The sequence below is a fragment of the Thunnus thynnus genome, chromosome 16 (assembly GCF_963924715.1).
Source record: "Thunnus thynnus chromosome 16, fThuThy2.1, whole genome shotgun sequence".
Lineage (NCBI taxonomy): Eukaryota > Metazoa > Chordata > Actinopteri > Scombriformes > Scombridae > Thunnus > Thunnus thynnus.
Genome location: NC_089532.1, coordinates 3,083,052 through 3,104,183, shown reverse-complemented (window position 1 = coordinate 3,104,183; position 21,132 = coordinate 3,083,052). Strand labels below are relative to the sequence as shown.

Sequence of the window (21,132 nt, the reverse complement as noted above, 5' to 3'; positions counted from 1 at the left end):
TATGATTTAATAAAGCCATTTCGACTTCTATTATATGTTTAATTAAAGGAATTTCATAAATCTATTTGAAAAATACTAGTAACATGTTACAAACTAAATATTTCAATTTCCCCATAACTCCCAAGGCAAAAGAATAATAATAATTAATAATAAGAATTGTCGGTGGTGGTGGGAACTTGAAAAGTGTTACTAATATTCTGTCCACCGCATTGACATACATGGGGGAGGCAAAATATTAGGAACACATCAGTATAATGCACTCCAGTACACCACCACCCAATACGACCTCAATGATAAACATAAAGTAGAATTATCACCTTTCTGACAACAAAAACTGAAAGTGTATAAACTTCATAAGGTAGATTTTATTACAGAGCTGTTGTATTGGATCACATTAGACAGCACAGGTGTTCCTGATAAAGTGCTCAGTGTTGATTCAGTCATCATTCATTATTTAGTTGCTGCTTTGAAGAACTGCTATGAGGCTCATTTGTTTGAGGAGAACCTGCAGAAAAGAAAACAAAAGTATAAATTGCATAAAATATGTTCAATATTAAGCTGATATTTTTTTACTGTCTTTCAGAAGTCTGTTTTCAAACGGTTAATAGTGACTGAAAGTTTGACTGAATGGTTTCAGTTCACTCATGAATTCAGTTTTACAGGTGACTCTTAATGCTCTTTTTTACACTGAGGTCGACCATCAAACATACATCATAAACCTGTGAAATATCATATTTAACAATATGTGATGATTTTAGCTTCCACCAACACTGACCATTAACAAGCCGATCATTAATGTCTAATTGAAACCCCAAATAAAGAACATTTACTCTTAAACTATTATGAACAATGACCACTGTGTCGACTCCGTTCCTCACAGCAGTGACTGCTCAGTACATTGATCTCCACCTACAAACATGACTACAAGTCACTTCAGCTGCAAAGACACTGACGAAACATTGAAGCTTCAACTTGTTCAAGCTGACCAGAGAAAGTTTGGCATTTCTGCGTGATGAATTTAATGATTAATTATTGATGACTAATCAATTAATTGACTCAGCTCTTCCAGCTCTACAAATAATCTAGAGTTACTTGAATTACTGAGCTGCTAACATCCCTGATAGCAAATTTCCTTTGGCATGGATGTGGCCCACATCTGGAAGTGGATGATGGGCCATATCTGGCCCAAGTGTACAACAGCTACAAGAGAATCATAACAAACCCAGACTTCTACCAGGAGTAGTTGATATGGTTCATAGCACGGCCTGATATGGAATATCTGCATGGCTGAGTTCATAGGCCATATAGGCGGTTGCCTAGGGCGCCACCTTGTCTGATGGGCGCTGGTCACCTTCAAAGGAAAAAGTAAAATAAATAAATAGATAAATAAAAATTCTCTGGTGGGCGTCCCTCCTCATTTTTCTGCCTTGGGATAAAATATGAACAAATATACAAAGAATTATTATTATTTAAGTTATTCAAGATGAAGTGAAGGAAACCTGGTCTTGAACATTTTGGGTCGACTTGACTGTAATCCTTATTTTACACTTTAACACTTCAGAGTTCACTGCAGTCGACACTAAAGAATCAAACCTAAACATGGCTCAAAGTCACTTTTAGCTTCTTTATTCAAAGATCTTGTGTCTGACTTTTGTTAAGAATTTGTCACTCATGAGTCAAAGTTTAGAACATTTCTAAAGACCTTTTACTGTAAGTTTTACACTCAGTGAGTTCACTGATTATAACTACAGTCTCTGTGATCAGCAGGTGTTTGCTGACCTCTGGTGGCAGAATGAAGCTCTGCTCTCAGGACCTCAAATGTTTATAACAAAGGAAATGATGAACTATGAATGTTTTTTTTAATGTTTCTTTTAACTGTCCTTTTTTTCAAGGTTCATTTCATTTTATTTATCATTATACAATATAAGATTGAACAGTGAAATTCAGCTGTAGACAATGTATTTACAAATATTAAGGTATTTTAAATTAGAGTAGAATAAAACTAAATTTGGCTAAAAAGATAAAACTTATATTTAAGGAATATACAGTTAAATAAGTACATACAAATAGTATATATATATATATATATATATATATATATACACACATACATACACATATACATATATATATACATATATACATATATATATACACATATACATATATATATACATATATATATATATATATATACACACACACACACACATACATGTGTTTTTACAGTACATATATATATTCAATTCAATTTATTTATATGACGCCAAATCATAAAAGTTATCTCATGGTACTTTTCACCTAGAGCAGGTCTAGACTGTACTCTTTAAGTTATATAATAGAATATATTATTTATATAATTGCAATATAAATAATATAATCAATAGTTTAATCTTGTCTACTTGATATTTATAATTACACTTGATTTAATCTTTAGATGTTTTTTGTGTTTTGGTGGTTATAAGACTCGTTGGCTTCCTTCCTCTGCTGCACGTCTAGTAAGTTTCATTATTTCAGATCTTTCACCATCACGTCTTAATTGTGCAAAGAAATACACATTTTGAGGTGATAAAACTAATAATGAATTTGCCAGAACCCACAATAATCATTGATTTTCTACAATATCATTTCAGTGTCATCCCAGAAATGATTCACTGATTTTAGGGTCAATTGGAGAGTAAAGATGAGAGCAGATGTCGTTACTGATTAACTTTTTTTTAAAAAAGTCTCATAACAGCAACGTGAGGCTATAAAAAAGCTTCTTTGACCTGCTGTTGTATCTCCTCAGTAAGAAACACTCACCTCCTGTAGGACAGAAAATGATGCAATATGAGCGCCATGCAGAAGCAAACACAGTGACACTGTAGGAAGCTGCTGCAGGCAAAATGTTTCACCGTTATCCACTTTTAGCTACTTTTAACTTTTTCCAGCTATGAGCGACTCTCCCATTTCATTTGTGCAACGCATTGTGAGAGAGCAGAGTCCATCACACAGCACAAAGGATTCAGTCTTCCAGTCTGAATGTGGACTTTTATACGTCTGGATCTGATGTTCTGGTAATCACAGTAGTCACCTACAGATCTACAAGCTGCGTTTTACAAATTAGGTTAATCTGTATGACACCTCTACAGGACACTGTAAATGGTATCTGTTCATTAAAGCCCACAAACACTCGTCGTCCACTCACTCAGGTGTTTTGGTAGATCAGACCTCTCTGTTCAGGACTGTGACGACGTCTCCATCAATCCGTCCTCTAGCTGCAGCTCTTCGAGTGGGACAACTGGATCCTTTGTAGAGTTTGTTTGTTTTTTTTCTTCCCAGCTTTAACTGGAACACACCAGTGTGTGCTGCAGGTCTGATGGTGCTGACTGAAACTCCACAAAAAAAGACTGAACAGCTTCCTGCAGCACAAACTGCAGTCGAAACAACCCTTCTTGTAGTTTAAAGGAGTCTCACGACAACCAGCAATCAGATACAAAAACATCTGACATTTTAAGACTTTTTAATACCTTCCAAGGCTTTTTCTTTTTTTTTTTTTTTTGAGGAAACTAAATTCAACATCTTTTAGATGTGTAGTTTTGGACCAGAACCACTTAATTTTCCTTTGATGGAAGTTTTTATGACAATAAAAGTACAACAGAGCTTCTCTTCTGTCTCCTTCCCTCCTTCATTTACTTTCTCCTTCGTTACTTCCAAGATGTGATGAAGAGAAAAATACCAAAATTGGATGAGTCCTTGTTCCAACACCTACAAATAATATCTGTGCATGTTTGCAGATGCAGAAGCATGTTTCAGGTTTAAATAAACATTCACACATTTCTACATCCACACCTGTGAGGACCCTCGTTGATATAATAACCCAACACACATCATAAAAGAGCGCTCCACTGATTTAGCATTGCACCTCTTTAACAGTCAGGCTAACTATGTGCAGTTTTTCAAAAAAGGATCGTTGATGCAGCAGAAGCAGAGATTTCATCTTTTTTTCCACACATTTTTCTTCCTTGTCAAAACCTGGCGCCTACATTACCCACGGTGCAACTCGACTACCAATAGTTCAGTCAGAGATTCAGGTGTGTTATGCTAGTAGTGGCTAATGTAGCCCGGAGCTAGCTAGCCTCCAGCAGCTACAGAGGTCTGATAACCTCACTTTTTTTTTTAACTCCACATTCCCCAAACTTGTAGTTTTCACCCCCAACTGACACTTTATCAGATTTCACACTTTATATACAGAACATCTGGAAACAACTATTTTCATAAGTGATCAATCATTTCGGACGTTTTTCATACAAAAATGCCAAATATTTCCAGCTTCTCAAACGTGAGTGTTTGCTTTCCTTTTCCATATATGATTGTTAATGAAATATCTTTGTGTCTTGGACTGTTGGTCAGAAAAATCAGTTGAAGAATCCACTTTGGTTTATTAGTTGCAGCCCAAGTTCCCCTTTAACTCTCCAACAGAATAAATGAGAACTGTTAAAGGGGACGTGCACATTTCCAGCTCTGTATTTATATTCTGGGACTCTACTGGAATATCTTTGCATGATTTAGATAAAAAACTCCTTATTTATCCTATACTGGACCTTTATGCAGCCCCTCAGTCCAGCCTCATGCCCACAGATGGCCGTTTGTGGGCAACAATCTGACGTCACCACGAGGGAGGAAGTGGAGGTAACTTTGAAAACGAAGCGTTCAAAGCAGATTGAAGCCCTGACTGTTGACTTGCAGGCATTTCTACATACATTCACCTCAAGTTTTTGGACTTTGACCATGTTTAACATCTGACATCATAAGAGGACATAAATAACAGAAAATCACAAAAAGCAGAATATGTCCTCACTTGTGTCTCAAACTCTGATGGTCCCCACAAGGATAGAATAACAAGCGCGCACACACACACACACACACGCATACCTGAACCCAGTAAATAAAGCAATTCAGCATCTGGGCTTTATCACAAAACAGGTTTAATTTAATATCTCTTTATTTTTTAAAATAATTAAACATTTGTATTTCTCCAACCCTTTTTTATCTTTTTTTTTTTCAGTTTTTAAATCATATTATATCTGGGCCGTTCTAAAGCACACATTAATTCTGCGAGGGAGGGGGGAGGATCGCTGTCAACATCCCAACAGGGCAAAAGCTGTCTTGCTCCGTGCCTTCCCTCTCTACAACCCCCCCTCCCTCCATCCCCCCCCTCTGACCTCTGACCCCTGACTCCCTGCCTACCTGCCCCAAACCCCCTCACCCCAAACCCACCTCCCCTCCCTCCCCTCCCCTCCCTCCCTCCCTCCCTCCCCCCCCCAACTAAAAAAAATATATCCAATGGTCAAAAGAAACTTCATCAAAATATCCAAAATGAGATAAAAACCAAGAGAAGAGGGAGGAGTGAGACAGAAAAAGAAAAAACAGACTAAAAGGGGGGAAACACTATCATAAATACCAGGAAGTCTTGTTCCATAATACCTCTTTATATACTGGATACTCCTCTCCACAGTTTCCTAAGCAAAAAACATAGGCTAAATTACTACAAGATACAAGATTATCAGTGTACTGCATTCAATAACAATGTACAGGGTTGTCTTTTTTTGTCACTGTTGTCGTTGTAATACTGTGAAAAGCCAACGCAGCGCCCCCCGGTGGGCTGGGGGAGGAGAGGGTGGGGGGGTGAGGTGGAAGTAGGGCGCTCGTCTTTCACAACAGGAGGAAGATTTTTGGCGCTCCCTCTGAAGACTTTTTTTTTTTTTTTTTTTAAATGTTTTTATTGTTATTTGTCATCTTTCCCCCCCCAGTTATGGCTGGAGGAGGGTACCAGTGCCAGACTGATACCTGGTACGATGGGTAGGTTGGGAGGTAAGAGAAAGGGGGGTCAAAGGTCAGAAAGAAAGAAAGAAAAGATGGAGAAAATAATCCAGTAGTGAAAAGCAAGTCCATCATTTTTTTTGTTTTTTTTTCAGAAGGAGGAGGAGGAGGAGGAGGAGGATGACAGCGAAGAGGAGGTGAGAAAATGAATCAAGTGCGTTGTGTTCAGGAAAACTTTTTATATTCTCGTTTTAGACGTGTCATCAAAAATCCGGCTCACAAATTAACGGCCCCCCCCCCGTGCGTGAGCAAAGACGCATCTCCAGGGGGGAAACAAAGTTACACAGGGCACAAAAAAAAAAAAAAAAAAAAAAAAGTAAAATAAATGATGACAAACAGGATGAAGAACTTTTAAATAACCAGGATATGAGTTCGTACGAGCAACAGGATACGACGCTGATGCTCTGCGACTCTTTCACGTGATCCCCGGTGATACAGCCACAGAGTCGGGGTGTCAGGGGGGAAAAAATCTGGTAAAAAATGTCCTTTAATTACTAATTTGTGCATTCAGTGTATTTATTTTGTTCTCTCTGTTTGTAATTCGTCCCCTCAGTCACTTAATTTAGCACTTAAACTGCTCCCTTTACTTGCAGGTACTTTGACATATTGTTCTCTGAATGAGGTGCGAGCTTTTTAAATTGTATTTCTTTACATTTTTGTGAATCTGCACGATGAAAAGCCGTGCTGCATCAGCTACACAAGTCCCTGCTTGTACTGTGATTATTGATGTGCTGACAGTTATCACCTGGATTAGTTTTGATATTGAAGGAAACCTCCAAACATCCCAAATTATACAGGTTGTAGTTTATACGCCCGTTTAACAAGATTATCCATGGTAACGGAAACCTGAGATATGTGTTCAGATTTAACTAATCACAGGTTGTTTGTCGATAAGTTGTGACCGATTCAACTGAAGAGAGATTCTCTTTTCTACGAGTGATTCATCTGAATCATTTTTAGAGGCCTGAAAGTGTAAAAAAAAGAGCATTTCACAAGACAGGCGCTAAGATTAGAAAAAAAGCCCCCGAAAATAAATGCCCCCAAAAATAAATGCAATTTTGTGTATCAGAATCAAGTTTTTTCTTATTTTGTAGGTGAGAAATCCTGATCCTCACATTAGGAACAAATGGCGACACACACTAGTGGAGTTTTTCCACATTTAGAGAGATAATACTTCAGTATTTTTGGGAGCAAAAACTTCAAATCGAAGGAATGAACTGTGTGATTTGAGGGTAGAAGTTTAAAGGGAATTAAATAAGTATACTGAGCGCACAAATTCCTACTTTAGAGACATGAATTATCAAAAATGTACCCTTCTTCACCTTACTACTCGACTGTAGAACAGACGCACTCGAAAGGATATGGTTTAAATGTGTGTGTGTGTGTGTGTGTGTGTGTGTGAGAGAGAAAGTCCCTGTTGTTGTTTTTATGTTTTTTTTGTTCCCCGTTTAAAACAGGGAGGAGGAAAACCTGTACGCAGGTGGGCCAGAGAAGAGAGAGAAGGGCGGTCCATGAGGAACCTTTGCAGGGGAAAGAAAGGGGGGTGGTGGGGGTGGTAGGGGTAATCAGTCTGGATGTCCCACATGGGGGGCAGAAATTACAGACGCACCATCAGAGAGAAAGGAAGGAGGGAACAGAAAGATGGAGGCAACAAGAGGAAAAGCAAAGAGGAGAACCAGGAAAAAAATAAATTTACATACGGGACTGTACTGAAGAAGATCAGGATGAAGAGTTAAAATCAATCTATCTTCTCTTTTTTTGATGGGTTTTTTTTTTGTTTGTTTTTCAAGAGTTCATTTCATGTCCTACAGTCCAAAAGTTGTTGTTTTTTTTTTGTTTAAATCCCCCTCCCACACAAGTCATTTTCTCATTTTCTATTTTTTTCTTCCTTTTTTTTATTATTATTGTTTTGTTTTTCCGTTTTGCAATAATATCAGTTTAAGGGAAAAAAAAAAAAAAAAAAAAAAAAAGAAAAAAGAATTATTTACAGTGTTGTTGAAATAATGAAAACAGACGTGATGAATCTACTGTAAAGTAAGTCGCACAAACACAGGAGAAAAAAAAAAAAAACATAAGAAAAAAAAAACAAAAAAAAAAACAATTAAGAAACCAGCGGGCGCTCCGTGTCCATCCAGAGACGGCCTTTATCGGGGGGATTTCTCGGAGCTCTGGGCAGACATGGCTGATGTGGAGGGGAGGGGAGGGGGCGGGGGGAGGAGGGGGGGGGGGAGTCGGGGTCAGGATGGAGGGAAGAGGGAGTCAGAGGAGGGAGAGGAGGGGATGGGGGGAGGGAGATGGGCGGGGCAGAGGGGAGCGTGGCGCTGTCTTTGTTAAGTTGGGATGATCCCGTCGCTCCTAAGGCCCCTCTTCAGCTCCAAGTCCTCCAGCTTCTTCCACAGCTCCTCCCGCTCCTTCTCCTTCTTCTTCTCACTGGAAAATAAAAACACCACACGGAGGACCAGGTTTTATCGTCTGTTTGAGACTCGGTAGCTCTGTGATTGGTTCAGTGAGTCAGACATCTGCCGTATCCACTTTATAAGTGTTGGGTCCGGTATCGTTTGGGTTTTATCTGATACTGGTGCTTAAATGATACAGTACTGGTTAAAATGGTGCCTGAACCGATTCTTAATAAAAAAGAAATCAAGCACAAAACGACAGTCGACGACATTAAAGAGCTTGAAACTGAAAAAAATATGAACTCTTAACAGTTTAACAAATTCACATAATCAATAAAACTAAACTCAGCACTAATAACAGTAGAATAAAGGTTGAGCTGGGATCAATAACACCCACGCTGACGGCCGATGTGCTCGGTATCGGGTCAGTAGTTATAACTAAGAAGTGATTTGTAGTTAAAGCTTCATTTCACCTTAAATATACTGCTGAGGAATAATAATCCAAATCTGATCTACAGTAACATTTACAGATTATATAATGTTAAAAGAAAAACAGGACGCTGATCAGTAATCAATAGCCTGAATTTGGGAATCAGGATAATAAAGTGGGAACTGTACGTCCCTTCAACTAAACTGTTGGCGAACTCTGAATCCTGATTGGCCAATAAACACCAAACTTAATGACATAATCAGGAAGTTTCACTTTAATTTTATATATTATTATTATTGCTGCTGTGAGTTCAACAGTTACTACTTACTGTTATTATACTATCAGTCCTTTTATTACTGCTGCTGTTATAACTACAGCTCATATTAATCCTCATATAAAGCAATAAAATCAAGAGAAAACACATAATAATAAATAGTCAATAAATATATAAATATTAATAAGTGTGAGCTGTTATTAACACTATTGGTCATTTTATTGCTGCTGCTTTTAAAACCACAGTTAACATTAATCCTGATATAAAACATGATGATAGTAACACTGTGTGTGTTAAGCATCACATTATTCATGAATCCTCAGTCAGTGATAGTGATGATGATGATGATGATGATGATGATGATGATGATGATGATGATGTGAATGTTAACAGTTTCTTACCGCTGGCGGTCCGACTTGTAAGTGGCTGTGAGTTCATCGAATAAGGTACTGTTCATCTCCATGAAGGCCTTCAGTACGTTGTACACCAACGCCACGATCGCCCTGCGCACACAGAGAGAGAGAGAGAGACCACACAGTTCACACCTGACCACCACGGCTTCACTGAACTCACACTTTATGAAAATGATGATGAGTTCATAAATGATTTTATGTGTTTTATTAATGTGTTTGTTTAGTTTTTCGGGACATTTGAGTCCAAAGTTTTTCTAACATGAAGAGGAACATCACTAACGTCACTGCTCAGGTGTATTTCCTGTATTTTCTCCTCACGTTGCGACTTATTTTCACACTTCTAGATGTTATTTTTCCTCATTTATACTCCCAGCAGACTCTAGTTTATAAGTCTGTGTCTGTTTTCAACCTCAACGTCAAAACTAGCAACAGAATCCATATTTGTTACTGTAAACCTTTTTATTGTCCACATTAATGTGGTGTAAATGTGGATATATATATTTTTTTTTTTTTGGTAAATCCAGTTCATGTTTCCCCCATTTTTATATCTTTATTTCCTTCCTTATGTTCTTTGTGCGTTCTTTGTTTGGATGTAGGTGTCAGGAAGTTTTCTTATGTTTTGATGTTTTTCTTATTGTTGATGTTTTTTTTATTTAATTGAAAAGCTTCAAATAACATTCTGTTTTTAAAAAAAAAACTAATTCACTAAAGACGCCAACCTTTACGTTTCTCTTTAAATTCATCTGTTTAATTTACAAGCATTTGTTTTTTAAATACCTGGATATCAAATTATCAAGTTCATTTTCCAGATTCTTTAAAAAACTTTCCAAATTTGCCAATTTAGAAGGAAAAGTCTTTTTTTAAATATCACCAAAGCTGTGCTCACATCTGATATCATCGGGATGTAAACCTTGTTCAATGATAGAAATATCAACCAGAATCCAAACACAACACAACTTTCAGTGGGAACATAAATTTGGGGCCAAAATCATCTAAAACCAAACTACACCTTCTGAAATCTGAACATTTCTTAGTGAAAATCTTTATCACACAAAGCTGGCGAGGAGTCACTTACGGGTTCCAGTGCTCTTTGGAGATCCTGTAGAGGCTGGCGAACATGATGGGCAGGATGACGCTGGAGTTCTCCTCGATCAGACTCATGATGTACTCGTTGTTCCAGTAGTACAGAGCTCGCTCTGCAACCTGGGACGGGAAGAATCCACGTTTAAAACCAGGAATTACTTCTATAATTCAATCGTTCCACTTTAAAACTCTTTTATATACAGTAGATTTTTTTAAAAAAAAAAGGTCACTAAAGGTCGATCACAGTGATACTGAGTCGGTCTTTCATATTGTGACGTTGGCGCTGGATCGTCACTGACCTGGAAATGTGGGCTGGAGACGCATCTGGAGATCTGTTTGAAGAGCGGCTCCTGGATCTTGACGAACTGTGTGGGTTCGATGACGTCCAGGATTTCCTCCAGCTCCCCTAGAAACATCACCTGCATCGCAGCGCGAGAGGGAAAACGTTACTACACATTACAAAAAACACACAAACACAGTTTATACATGAAGAAACAGCAGCTTCACCTCTTTTTGACTGCAGGTTTTTGGCCAGAACTTCAGTAAGCCTCTGATGACCTGATGATGAAGAGGAAGAGGAAGAGTTAGTCAAACTGAGCCGACTTCCACGTCCACAAACAAAGCGTCTAACTGTCTATAGAGCGTCTGCTGCCTGAAGACATAAAACATTTCAGAAAGTAGATTTCCTTCCAAAAAAGTCACCAAAACTATCTGATGAATCATACACAGACGATACTTTTAGTTATTGTGGTTTTTGGAGCTTTTATGATTTGTTAGTGTTGCTGTGGTCTCGTGGATCTCAGGAAGACCAGAGACCACTTTGTGGAAGCTAAAGAGGATCCCAACAAAAAGAAGGAAGAACAATCGTTTTTGGTTTGTTGTTTTAACTTTGACATCAGCGGTTCGAATCAAACGTTTTAACTACGTCCTTCAAAAACAGTCTCAGCTCTCATGTGGTCGCTCAGTGGCTGCGGCTGCATATTTTCTACTCTTTTATACTGAGATAAGGATTGTTTTATAGTTTTAAGCATTTCAAACACACAACCATCATCAGCACTGACTGACTGACTGTTTTTTCATGAACAAATTCATCATATTTCAACTTTAACTTGTGTTGAAATGTGTCTTACAGCCGCAGAAACACACACACAGACGTAAACAGAAACTGTACACGAAGAGATTTTATATATACAGGACGTAACAAAGGAAAAGTACTTACTGGTTCTGTTAATGTTGGGTCTTTCTCTAGGAACTGTACAATGCAATACGCCAACTGCAGGAGGTCAAAGGTCAGAGGTTAGAACTTTATCTTAAGCACAGAAACTCAGAGAATAAAACTTACAGTATAAATACATAAATAAAACTGTCAAGATGATTCAAACCTACATATTTGTCACAACGGAGCAACATTGTCATTCATGTGGAGTCGTGTTTCTGTCCACCTGTCACTCCTGAGGGAAATATCTGCTCTTTAGCTGCTAAACGCTCCACTATGTTCACCAGCTTGTTCGGAGCTGAGCAGGTAGTGAACAGCGGCTTTTTTTTTTTAGAGCTTTTATTCTGAAAACAGCTGCCTGCTTCCACCCCAAAACGACGCTACGAGAGCGCCGAGAGTGAACCAGAACAGTAAATTTGCAGCCGGACAGCGAAGTGACTTTGCACACATGCGTTCACAATCAAACATATATTACCTGTGCGTGGAAGAGGGACAGACTCCTGACAGTGTGGAGGGGGATCAACACTTTGACCAGAAACTGTTTATGCTCCGCTTTCAGTGGCAGAGCGAAACCATTGATTATACTGGAGACAGAGAGAGATCAAGAGTGAGAGTTAGAAAGGGGGGAAAAAATATAAATATCAACATAAATTAAACATGAAGACATGAAAGAGCTTCATTGTGACCCTCTGAAAGCGAGTGGAAGATCACTGAGCTGCAGGACAAAGAGCCGGCTGTTTGTACGGGATAAATGAAGAGATGGAAGTGATGAGCTGCAGGAACCTTCAGACACGATGCTGCTGCTTTAAACTACGGCTGCAACCATCAGTCCATCCACTGCTTTGATCAACAAATGATCATTTTAGTTGATTTTTAGGGCAAAAACTTCCATGACTGTGAGGATTTGAAGCTTTTCTGTGTCGTACATGATCGTAAACTGAATATCTTTAGAGACTGAACAGCTGATCAGATAAACATGAGCTTTAAAGAACTACAGCGGACATTTTTGTAGTATTTTCTGATATTTTACAGGACGAAACGATTAATACCCGACTTAAAACTACAACTACAGTCAGCTGTGGGATTGTTTACACTGTTGTTTTAAACAATAAAAACACATGAAACTCATCATTTTTTTTTTTAGATTAATCAAGTAAAGATTTACTCTAAAATACTAAAATTCATCAGATATTTGAATACTTGGCCTGTGAGAAATTATAAACAGTATTTTTCACTATTTTCTGACATTGTACAGACAACATGACTAATTGATGAATAGAGAAATATTCATTGATAATAAAATTGACGGTTAATTGCAGCCGTACTTCACTCTGAAGCTTCTCTGGTCTGTGATGCTGATTGAAGGAATTACATAAAAGGTGTAAATGTGAGTCTGGCTCAACTTGACATTAAATATTCAGAGCACAGAAGCAGCTCTAAAGGGATTATGCAGATATATTTCAGACATTTATTTTTATATATATATATATGGATCAGTGTGAGATGATCATCCTCGACCTCGTCTGCATGTCAAATGACCTGACGCGACTCCTGACATGAAGCTGATAAACTGTCAGTTGTGGGTTTTTTTTAAAGGATTAAACAAGACTGTTGAGAGAATTAATTTATTTCTTATCTTCAAGTCAAACTGCTTCTGAACTTCACATCTCTAACTCTGTTCAAATCCTCTTTTTATGGTGCCGAATCATCTTTCTTCGCCGTTTCTTATCGATTTTTTTTTGAAAATGATAGAAATCTCTACAAGACCGCCTGATTAAATAAAAGATGAAAACATCCTCGTCGTGAGCACTAAACAAAAACCGGCAGATAGATATCGAGGGAGGGGTGGGGTGGGGGGGGCTGAGCTCAGTTCTGCTGCCATCGCTAACAGAGCAGAATGTAAATGTGCGGACGAAGGTCGGAGGCCTCTTCACATACCTCCCCAGGATCTCCAGCAACTCAGCCACCCCGTTGAAGTGCTCCGTCTCATAAACAAAACTGCACGACAGACAGAGAGGAGAGAGAGAGAGAGGGAGAGAGAGAGAGAGAGAGATAAAGGTTAAACAACTGAAACACACGAGCTAAGTGGCCCAAAAACACAGATGATCTGGAAGTGAAAATACTGACTGAAAACTATAAATGAGCTTTATAAAAAGAAAAAGACACCAGGGACTATTTGATATGAGTCAATGTGTTTAACTCTGCACTTCACAGAAACCAGGACTTAAAAAAGAAAACACGATGTAGGAGTTGAATCTAAATTAGAAGACTTCTCAACCTCCAGGTTTGGTTTATAAAGCTCCTTTTCATTACAGAAATGTGTTTAAATGTGATGGAAATGTTACACGTCGCTTTCTTCACTGAAAAGAAATGAAGAAACAAATCTGCAACTATTTGATTATCATTTTTTTCATGTTTCAAACATGCTAAATGCTAAATATTTGATAGTAAATTGAATATTTTAACATTTTAGACCCTTTAGTCAAACAAAGCGAGCAAATTAAAGACGTTATCGTCGCTTCTGAGAAGATGTAAATGACATTTTCTCACTATTTCTTAACATTTCAGAGACTAAATGATCAGTTGATAAAATAATAAAATCTTTAGTTGCAGCCCTAATAAACACGAGTCGCCGTAACATTTCCGACACACCACAGTCTAAACGGAACGCCGTCAGGTTAACGTGGAGACGAGCGTCGACTCACCGTAGAAAAATATTATTGATCTGTTTTCGTATAAAAGCCCTCAGCCCCAGGAATTTGCCGTAGATTCTATGCAAGACTGTCTTCAGGTAGTCTCTCTCCCGAGGATCCTCGCTGTCGAACAACTCCAAGAGCTAAACGGAGGGACGACAGACACACAGACAGACAGACAGACGTGATGCAAAAGAAAAGCAAGAAATAAACAGAAGAAATAAGAGAAATATAAGAAAGAAGCAGACGGTCTCAGTGACTCACCTGTAGGACAAACTTCTGGTCTATGTACTTTTTGGCAATGCTGGGCTGGAATTCCTGACTCTCCAAGAACCGGATGAAGAACTCGTATACCAACTAGAAAGTGAAGAAGAAGAAGAAGAAGAAAAGGATGGAGTAGAGAGAGAGAGAGAGAGAGAGAGAGAGGAGGAGGATGAGTGAGTTGTTGATGTTTAAACAAACAACAACAACAACAACAAAAAAAAGTCAAAATCTGTCCTGAAACAAAGAGAAAAAGTTTTCTTCTGAGAAATGAGAACTTTTAAAGTAACCCCGGAAACACTGGGACTGGACTGGATTAGAGGTCAAAGGTCACAAAAGGCACAGGGGTAGAGCTGGGTAAAGAGAAGTGTCTGGACTGGCCTGGATGTGAGTGATAAAATGGGTTTGATTGAGGGGGGGTTTAAAAAAAAAAAAAAAAAAGTTGTTCATGATGTTGGAAAATTGGGCAAATGAGACAAAACAAAAAAGAAAAGAAGGTTTTACCAGGAAGCTTCTCCTTGAGATTTGCATCTCATTTCTAAAGGAGTCCTGGGCAGCAGGCACACAGAGAAGGAGGAGGGGAGGTGAGACACAAGAGAGCCTGGCTCTGAACCTGGACCCGAACCACTAAAAACCCCCGGAGCCAAATGCAACAACACACTACAAACACACACACACACACACACACACACACACACACACACACACACACACACACACATTACATTTCTAACTGTGTTTACCTGTAAGTGTGGCCAGGAGGCCTCAAGTGTGGGCTCGTCCTCCTCTGGGTCAAACTCATTACTGTCACTGGGCGGAAGGGTCCGGAATATGTTGTGAGACACCTGGAGGACGACAAAGAGGACGCTCAGACTGTTACGACTGCGTTAGCCACACGAAAACTGTACAATTACCTCCTTAAAGTTTCATACTGGACCCACGATTGGCTCCAAACCAGTTGTGATGTCACAAATCATGCTGGTAGGTTCACAAAGTAAACTGAGATGATTGTGAAAACAAACTCTGCACGTTCAGGTGAAGTTTTAGTGAGCGAAACACATTTTTTTTGAGCTGGTGTGAATGTTTGCCCGCCTTTTTACTCCACTCCACTGAAGTGTTTGTGTCCCTGTTCTTTCGCTGCACACAGATAATATGACAGTACAGATATCAGCTGTATCTGCAGTAGCAACATGTACACTCCACTTCCTCTCCTTCCTGTCTCTGTACATTGAGCCACGAAGCCGTGCTGGACTCTTTTCATTGACCACGAATGAAACTATGACACCATTTAGATCATCTTCATATTCAGTCTTAAACCCGTGTTTATCAGTCACCATCAAGAGTTCTCTGCAGAGGTTTGTGACACCCTGCAAGATGTCACAACACACCAAGACACCAACTTCCTGTAACGGTTTCCTCTTGATTTCTAGGAATGACTACACACACACACACACACACGAATAAAAACACTGAGAAATAAGACTGTTTACTTTTTAAAAGAAACGTTGTCTCTCGTTGTTTACAGACATCTGAGCTCATGCTTTTATAGGCAGATTGTGAACATTTCTGTGTTTTGAACTATTACTTTGGCTTCAGTGGTAATTTAGTTCACAGACATTCGCACGTTCACACGTTAACCTCAGCTTCCAGCTGCTGCTGAGATCATACGGTCGTGTTTACATTTCGTCAGCTGTTCTCTGAGGTGATGCAGAAAGTGCAAGTGAAGCTGTTAAAATCTACAATATCTTTGTATTTGGAGTCATTTGTTGGTTTTTTTCTGTTCAAGTTTCACTTTTCTTTTGCAAACACTCTAAACGTGACACTGAGAGGAACGAAACCTGAGTGCAGGTTTGAATGTGTTGAGTTTAAACATCTGTATTTCATCCAAAAGTGTCAGATGAGACGGTTCCTTTGAAGCGTGTTTAGACCTTCAGACCTGTGAGGGCAGCAGATATACAGATTGTGACTCAAGCTAAAAGATTTCAAGCATTTTTTCCCCCAGAGTGACTCTGTGTGTTTGTGACTTTTTCAAGAATTTCCAGAGAAATCGCTATAATCACTATAACGTGTATATATCACACTACGCTGGAAGATTTCCGTATCACGCTTCAATCGAACATGAGTCACAGTATGAACTTCTCAAATGTGAATATTTGCTGGTTTCTTTAGTCCTTTATAACAGTAAACTAGACATCTTTGGACTGTTGGCTGAGACTTTTGAAGACGTCAAATTGGGCTTCACACCATTTTCAGACATTTAATAGCCAAACAACTAATCCATTAATCAAGAAAATAATCAACAGATTAATAAATAATGAAAAGAATCGTTAGCTGCATCCCTATTTGAATTTAATCTCTCATCTTTTTATAGGGAATATCAGATCATTTCACCTCTTTGGGTCTTGAAAATGTGTTTAAATGAGAAAAAAATAAGAGTTTAACAGTTGAAACTTTTCACTGGTAAACTTCTGACATCTGTGTGTTTCATCAAATTAAAGAGTCATTTTGGTGCGTTCAGCGTGTGTGCTGAATACACGTTTGTTCCTCTCCCTCCTCACCATTTTGACGACCTCAGGGTAGGCCTGCTCTGTCAGGTAGCCCCGGCTGACGGTCACGTAGTCCACCAGCTCGTTGAGCGTGGAGCGCTTGTACTCCTTCATCTTGAGGTCTGACAGCGTGTCCATGAAGTCAAAGACAGTACAGCACTGCTGCAGCTTCTTCAGGAACAGCTCCGGCTGCTCCGGCGCTGGCACGTCTGGATACGTGAAACAAACGCACACACACAGAGAGGGAGAGAGAGATGAAGAGAAAAGTGAGTTACATTGGTATAGAAGTAAATTTGAACCATGCAGACGTTTCTGACTCCTGCAGAGCTCAGAAAGCATCGATAGAAAATCACACACTTGAAATAATGTCAGGCCAAGAAGTCTGAAATACAATTTTTTTCCTTCAATATTCTTTGATTTACTTCATTTTTTATTGGTTTACAGTTTGTCTTCCTTTATTTCAGTTCTGCTTTACAGTATTTTTTGTCTTGTTGGTTCAGTTGTTTATCTGTAATGTTTCATTTTAGTGGTGTGTTTGTTCTTGTCTTTATGTTCTTCCTGTGTTTGTTGTTTCTTTTGCTGCCAATAAAGACTTGCTAGCTTGTTCCAGAGCTTTCGACCGTGTCTTCATCAGTCAGCAGAGTTCACTCAGTTGTGACCACATGACAGACAGTATATGCAGCTTTAATCACATGATAACAGGCGGGGTTTGGATCTTCATCATCATATATAATACACCTGTTACACTGTGATATGAACTTTAGTGAAGGCTGAGTAAACTCCACCCGCTGATGAAGACGAGATGAAGTTAACAGCTCTGCAGAAAGCAGATAATACTTTTAATATTATTTGAAGGATTTTATATTTTTTTTTAATATGTTTTACACTTCCAGCAGCAGCAAAGTCAGTCTGGTATAAACAGAAGATGATCAGTTCTATTAGCAGGAGTGAAGAAACAAACATAAAGGATGCAGAAATGCAGGTTAAGCAGCGGTTTCAAAGTTTTCTATAAGTGCTTTCAGATCTTTCGGATCTCGACAAAACTGTTTGCCACAGAAAACAAAAGGATGCAACAACCGCAGGTCTCTGGTTTCCTGCTCTGCGTTAGCTTTTTACTTATTCATCTTCTCTGCTAAGCTGCTCTGTGCAGACAGGATGAATGCGACAGCCTCATTATCCAGAGCAGTGAATGTTTCTGTCGGGAGCGACGGAGGCTGAGCTGTCGCAAACCGTATGGATGTACAGGCAGAACGAGGCGGCAGGTGTCTTTTGTTATGATCTCACGGTGACAGACGTGAGCGGAGGGGTCACACGGAGTTCAGACCTGCTGGGAGACGCGCGGCGTTCCTTCCCTGATCGCCACAACTCAGACCTGATGTTCCCGTCCCAGCAGGACTGGGCCGTTATTATGTAAGAGATAAGCTGCTGCTGTGTGTGTGTGTGTGTGTGTGTGTGTGTGTGTGTGTGTGTGTGTGTGTGTGTGTGTGTGTGTGTGTGTGAAGTGGGAACATGCTCCAAAATTAACTTCAAAGTGCCCGTTTGTCATTTTGAATTCTGTTGCACTTTACATGTTGAATCCCAACCTGCATGTAAACAAAGCTGCTTCGAACTGAAACAATCAGTTGATTGATCGGTTAGTATTGATCGACTGAACGTAAACCTGCAGCTATTTTGATAACTCGTTTACTGTTATTTATTGACAGGAGTCTACGGCTACGCTAGCGGCTCTGTGAGACTGTACTTAATGGCACAGCAGTGTTTTGAGCTAAATGCTAACGTCAGCATGCTAGCACGCTAACAGTGACCAAAACCAAGTTCAAAACCCAAAGATACTGAATTTACTAATATGTAAGATGATGAAAAGCAGTCAGTTCATCCATTTAAGATGCTAAAGTTTGGTATTTTTGCCTGAAAAATGACAATTATCAAGTTAAAGGATCAACAAAGGAGAATCGACTGACATCCATGGAGCCACGTAGCTAATAATGCTAAACATTCTCCATTTCCAGCTTTTCAAACATGAGGATTTACAGCTTTTCTAACTGAACATCTTTGAGTTTTGAACTTTTTTGACGTCATTATGGATTCTGGGAAACTGTGACGGATAATTTTTCACCATTTTCAGACATTTTACAGATTAAACCATTAACCAAAAACCAAATTACTGACAGATTAATTAAAAACAAAGATTATTTATGTGTTGCAATCCTGTACTGTTCACATCCTGATTATGTAACGCGGTATTTAACTCCCTTCTGAAGGGCACCTTTTAGTCTGCATAGTAATGTACATATATGTCCACACATGCATGACCCTGCACATTCATGTCTGAGCGTATGAATGAATGAATGCATCCATACAGTTTGTGTATCAGAGTGTGTTAACTGCACGGCCAGTCTGATAAAATCTGGTTGCTACATTAGATCTTGTAATGTAGATCTTGATAATGTAAATGTTTAAAATTAAGACTTCATAAGGGTTCATTCTGGATCTTGTCAAGAAATCTTGATCATACAGATACGATTTGCTAAATATAAAGATTAAATAATACTTCTGGAGGACGATTCTTTCTCTAATAAACACAGTTTTAATCATTTTGCAGACCGATGGGAGCCTTGTATCAGTAAGCGTCTTCTTCTAGATCAAAAATCGATTCGGCTGTTCAGACTGAAACGGTTAAATAGTTGAAATCCTCTTCTTGAAGCTCTGACCGCTCAAAGAAAAAAAAAAGTGCAGCTTCCTGTCCTTGGAAACAACCCTCAGCAGATCTCATCAAGCGCATTTAAAGTGATTATTCTGAACATGTTTTGATCCAAATGCCACTAGTTACTCACGACCTGCTGACCTCCTGCTTCAGCTCAGCTCATTGAGGCTGCATCCAACCAGGCCAGCCACAAACAAATGCAAAAAAAAACCCAAACCCCTGATTGACTGGCTGGAGTCCTGGTCTCTGCAGGGCTCTGCAGGGCTTTAATCCCTGCTGCACAAACTTAGTGGGATGGAAGAACCGGCTCCTCGCTCCCACAACACTCACAAACATCATTTATCAGAGGAAAATGCACACTAATGTTTGACTTTTATCAAGAATTACATCTCAAATAAAGACGTTAACTGACCTCACTGTTTATCCAAACTGTTTTCATCACTCAGTGATCTAAATACCTAAAAAAAAAACAACACATGTGGACCAGAATGTTAAAGTAGCTGCACGGTCTACTTGTCCTTGAGAAAGATATTCAATGTGTCTCCTACTCCTCCTCACTCTTTTTAAGTTGCCCTGAATAAGAGCATCATAAAAAAAAAACCTGCCACATGTAGACGGGGAACTAAAAGCAAGTGTTAAAGCCTCAGTATAATTCAAACAAAGCTTGTGTCCAATCATCTGACAGCACACGAAACCTTCCTGATGGCAGAATAAGAGGACGACAATCATGCCCACTTTAAACTGTGATAAACAAAGTAGAAATAATTCTATTTTAAGTGCCTTTTACGTAACCAAGGACACTTTAAATACAGAAAAAAAAAGCAAAAAAACAATATTAATGAAAAGCCTGGTTAAAAACATGAGTCTTAAGTCAAGATTTAACAACAGGAATCGGCTCAGTAAGTGTGCAAATGTGTAAAAGAGTTTGAACTTCTCTCTCAACTTCTTTTTTTTTACAGCTACTTCCATCACTTTCCTTGTGAACAACCAAGTGAAACACCATCAGTTCCTTCAAGGAGAGACTGACTCAAAGTGTGCCCCAATTTATCGTGCTGGCCGTTCTTTTCCGCCACCTTCGAGTGCGGCCAATCAGATCAGTTTTGCCTTTAGACACGATCAGGAAACACGTCATACGAGCTAGTTTAAGCCTCATCAAGTATGTTGTATGTTTTGTTTCTGTGCACGGTCGGCGACGCAGATGAGGACGGGAGCGGACCTGATCACGCTCGTAGGACTCACCGGGGGGGGGGGGGT

At 39.1% G+C, this 21,132-nt stretch overlaps 1 protein-coding gene across 6 annotated transcripts in view; it reads right to left on the bottom strand.

Moving 5' to 3' along the window:
- Nucleotides 1–4,966: 4,966 nt before the first annotated feature.
- ppp2r5eb (protein phosphatase 2, regulatory subunit B', epsilon isoform b) overlaps nucleotides 4,967–21,132 on the bottom strand; it is a 49,099-nt gene continuing 32,933 nt past the window's right edge. For all 6 annotated transcript variants that reach the window (XM_067614128.1, XM_067614129.1, XM_067614130.1 and 3 more), the window contains 12 exons: nucleotides 17,187–17,383; nucleotides 15,372–15,473; nucleotides 14,632–14,724; nucleotides 14,380–14,510; nucleotides 13,613–13,672; nucleotides 12,150–12,258; nucleotides 11,678–11,731; nucleotides 10,966–11,016; nucleotides 10,758–10,877; nucleotides 10,451–10,578; nucleotides 9,364–9,465; nucleotides 4,967–8,292 (listed from right to left, as the gene is read on the bottom strand). In XM_067614128.1, coding sequence (XP_067470229.1) covers nucleotides 8,193–8,292; nucleotides 9,364–9,465; nucleotides 10,451–10,578; nucleotides 10,758–10,877; nucleotides 10,966–11,016; nucleotides 11,678–11,731; nucleotides 12,150–12,258; nucleotides 13,613–13,672; nucleotides 14,380–14,510; nucleotides 14,632–14,724; nucleotides 15,372–15,473; nucleotides 17,187–17,383 — 1,247 coding nt within the window. In that variant the 3' untranslated portion in view covers nucleotides 4,967–8,192. The remainder of the gene's footprint in view (nucleotides 8,293–9,363; nucleotides 9,466–10,450; nucleotides 10,579–10,757; nucleotides 10,878–10,965; nucleotides 11,017–11,677; nucleotides 11,732–12,149; nucleotides 12,259–13,612; nucleotides 13,673–14,379; nucleotides 14,511–14,631; nucleotides 14,725–15,371; nucleotides 15,474–17,186; nucleotides 17,384–21,132) is intronic.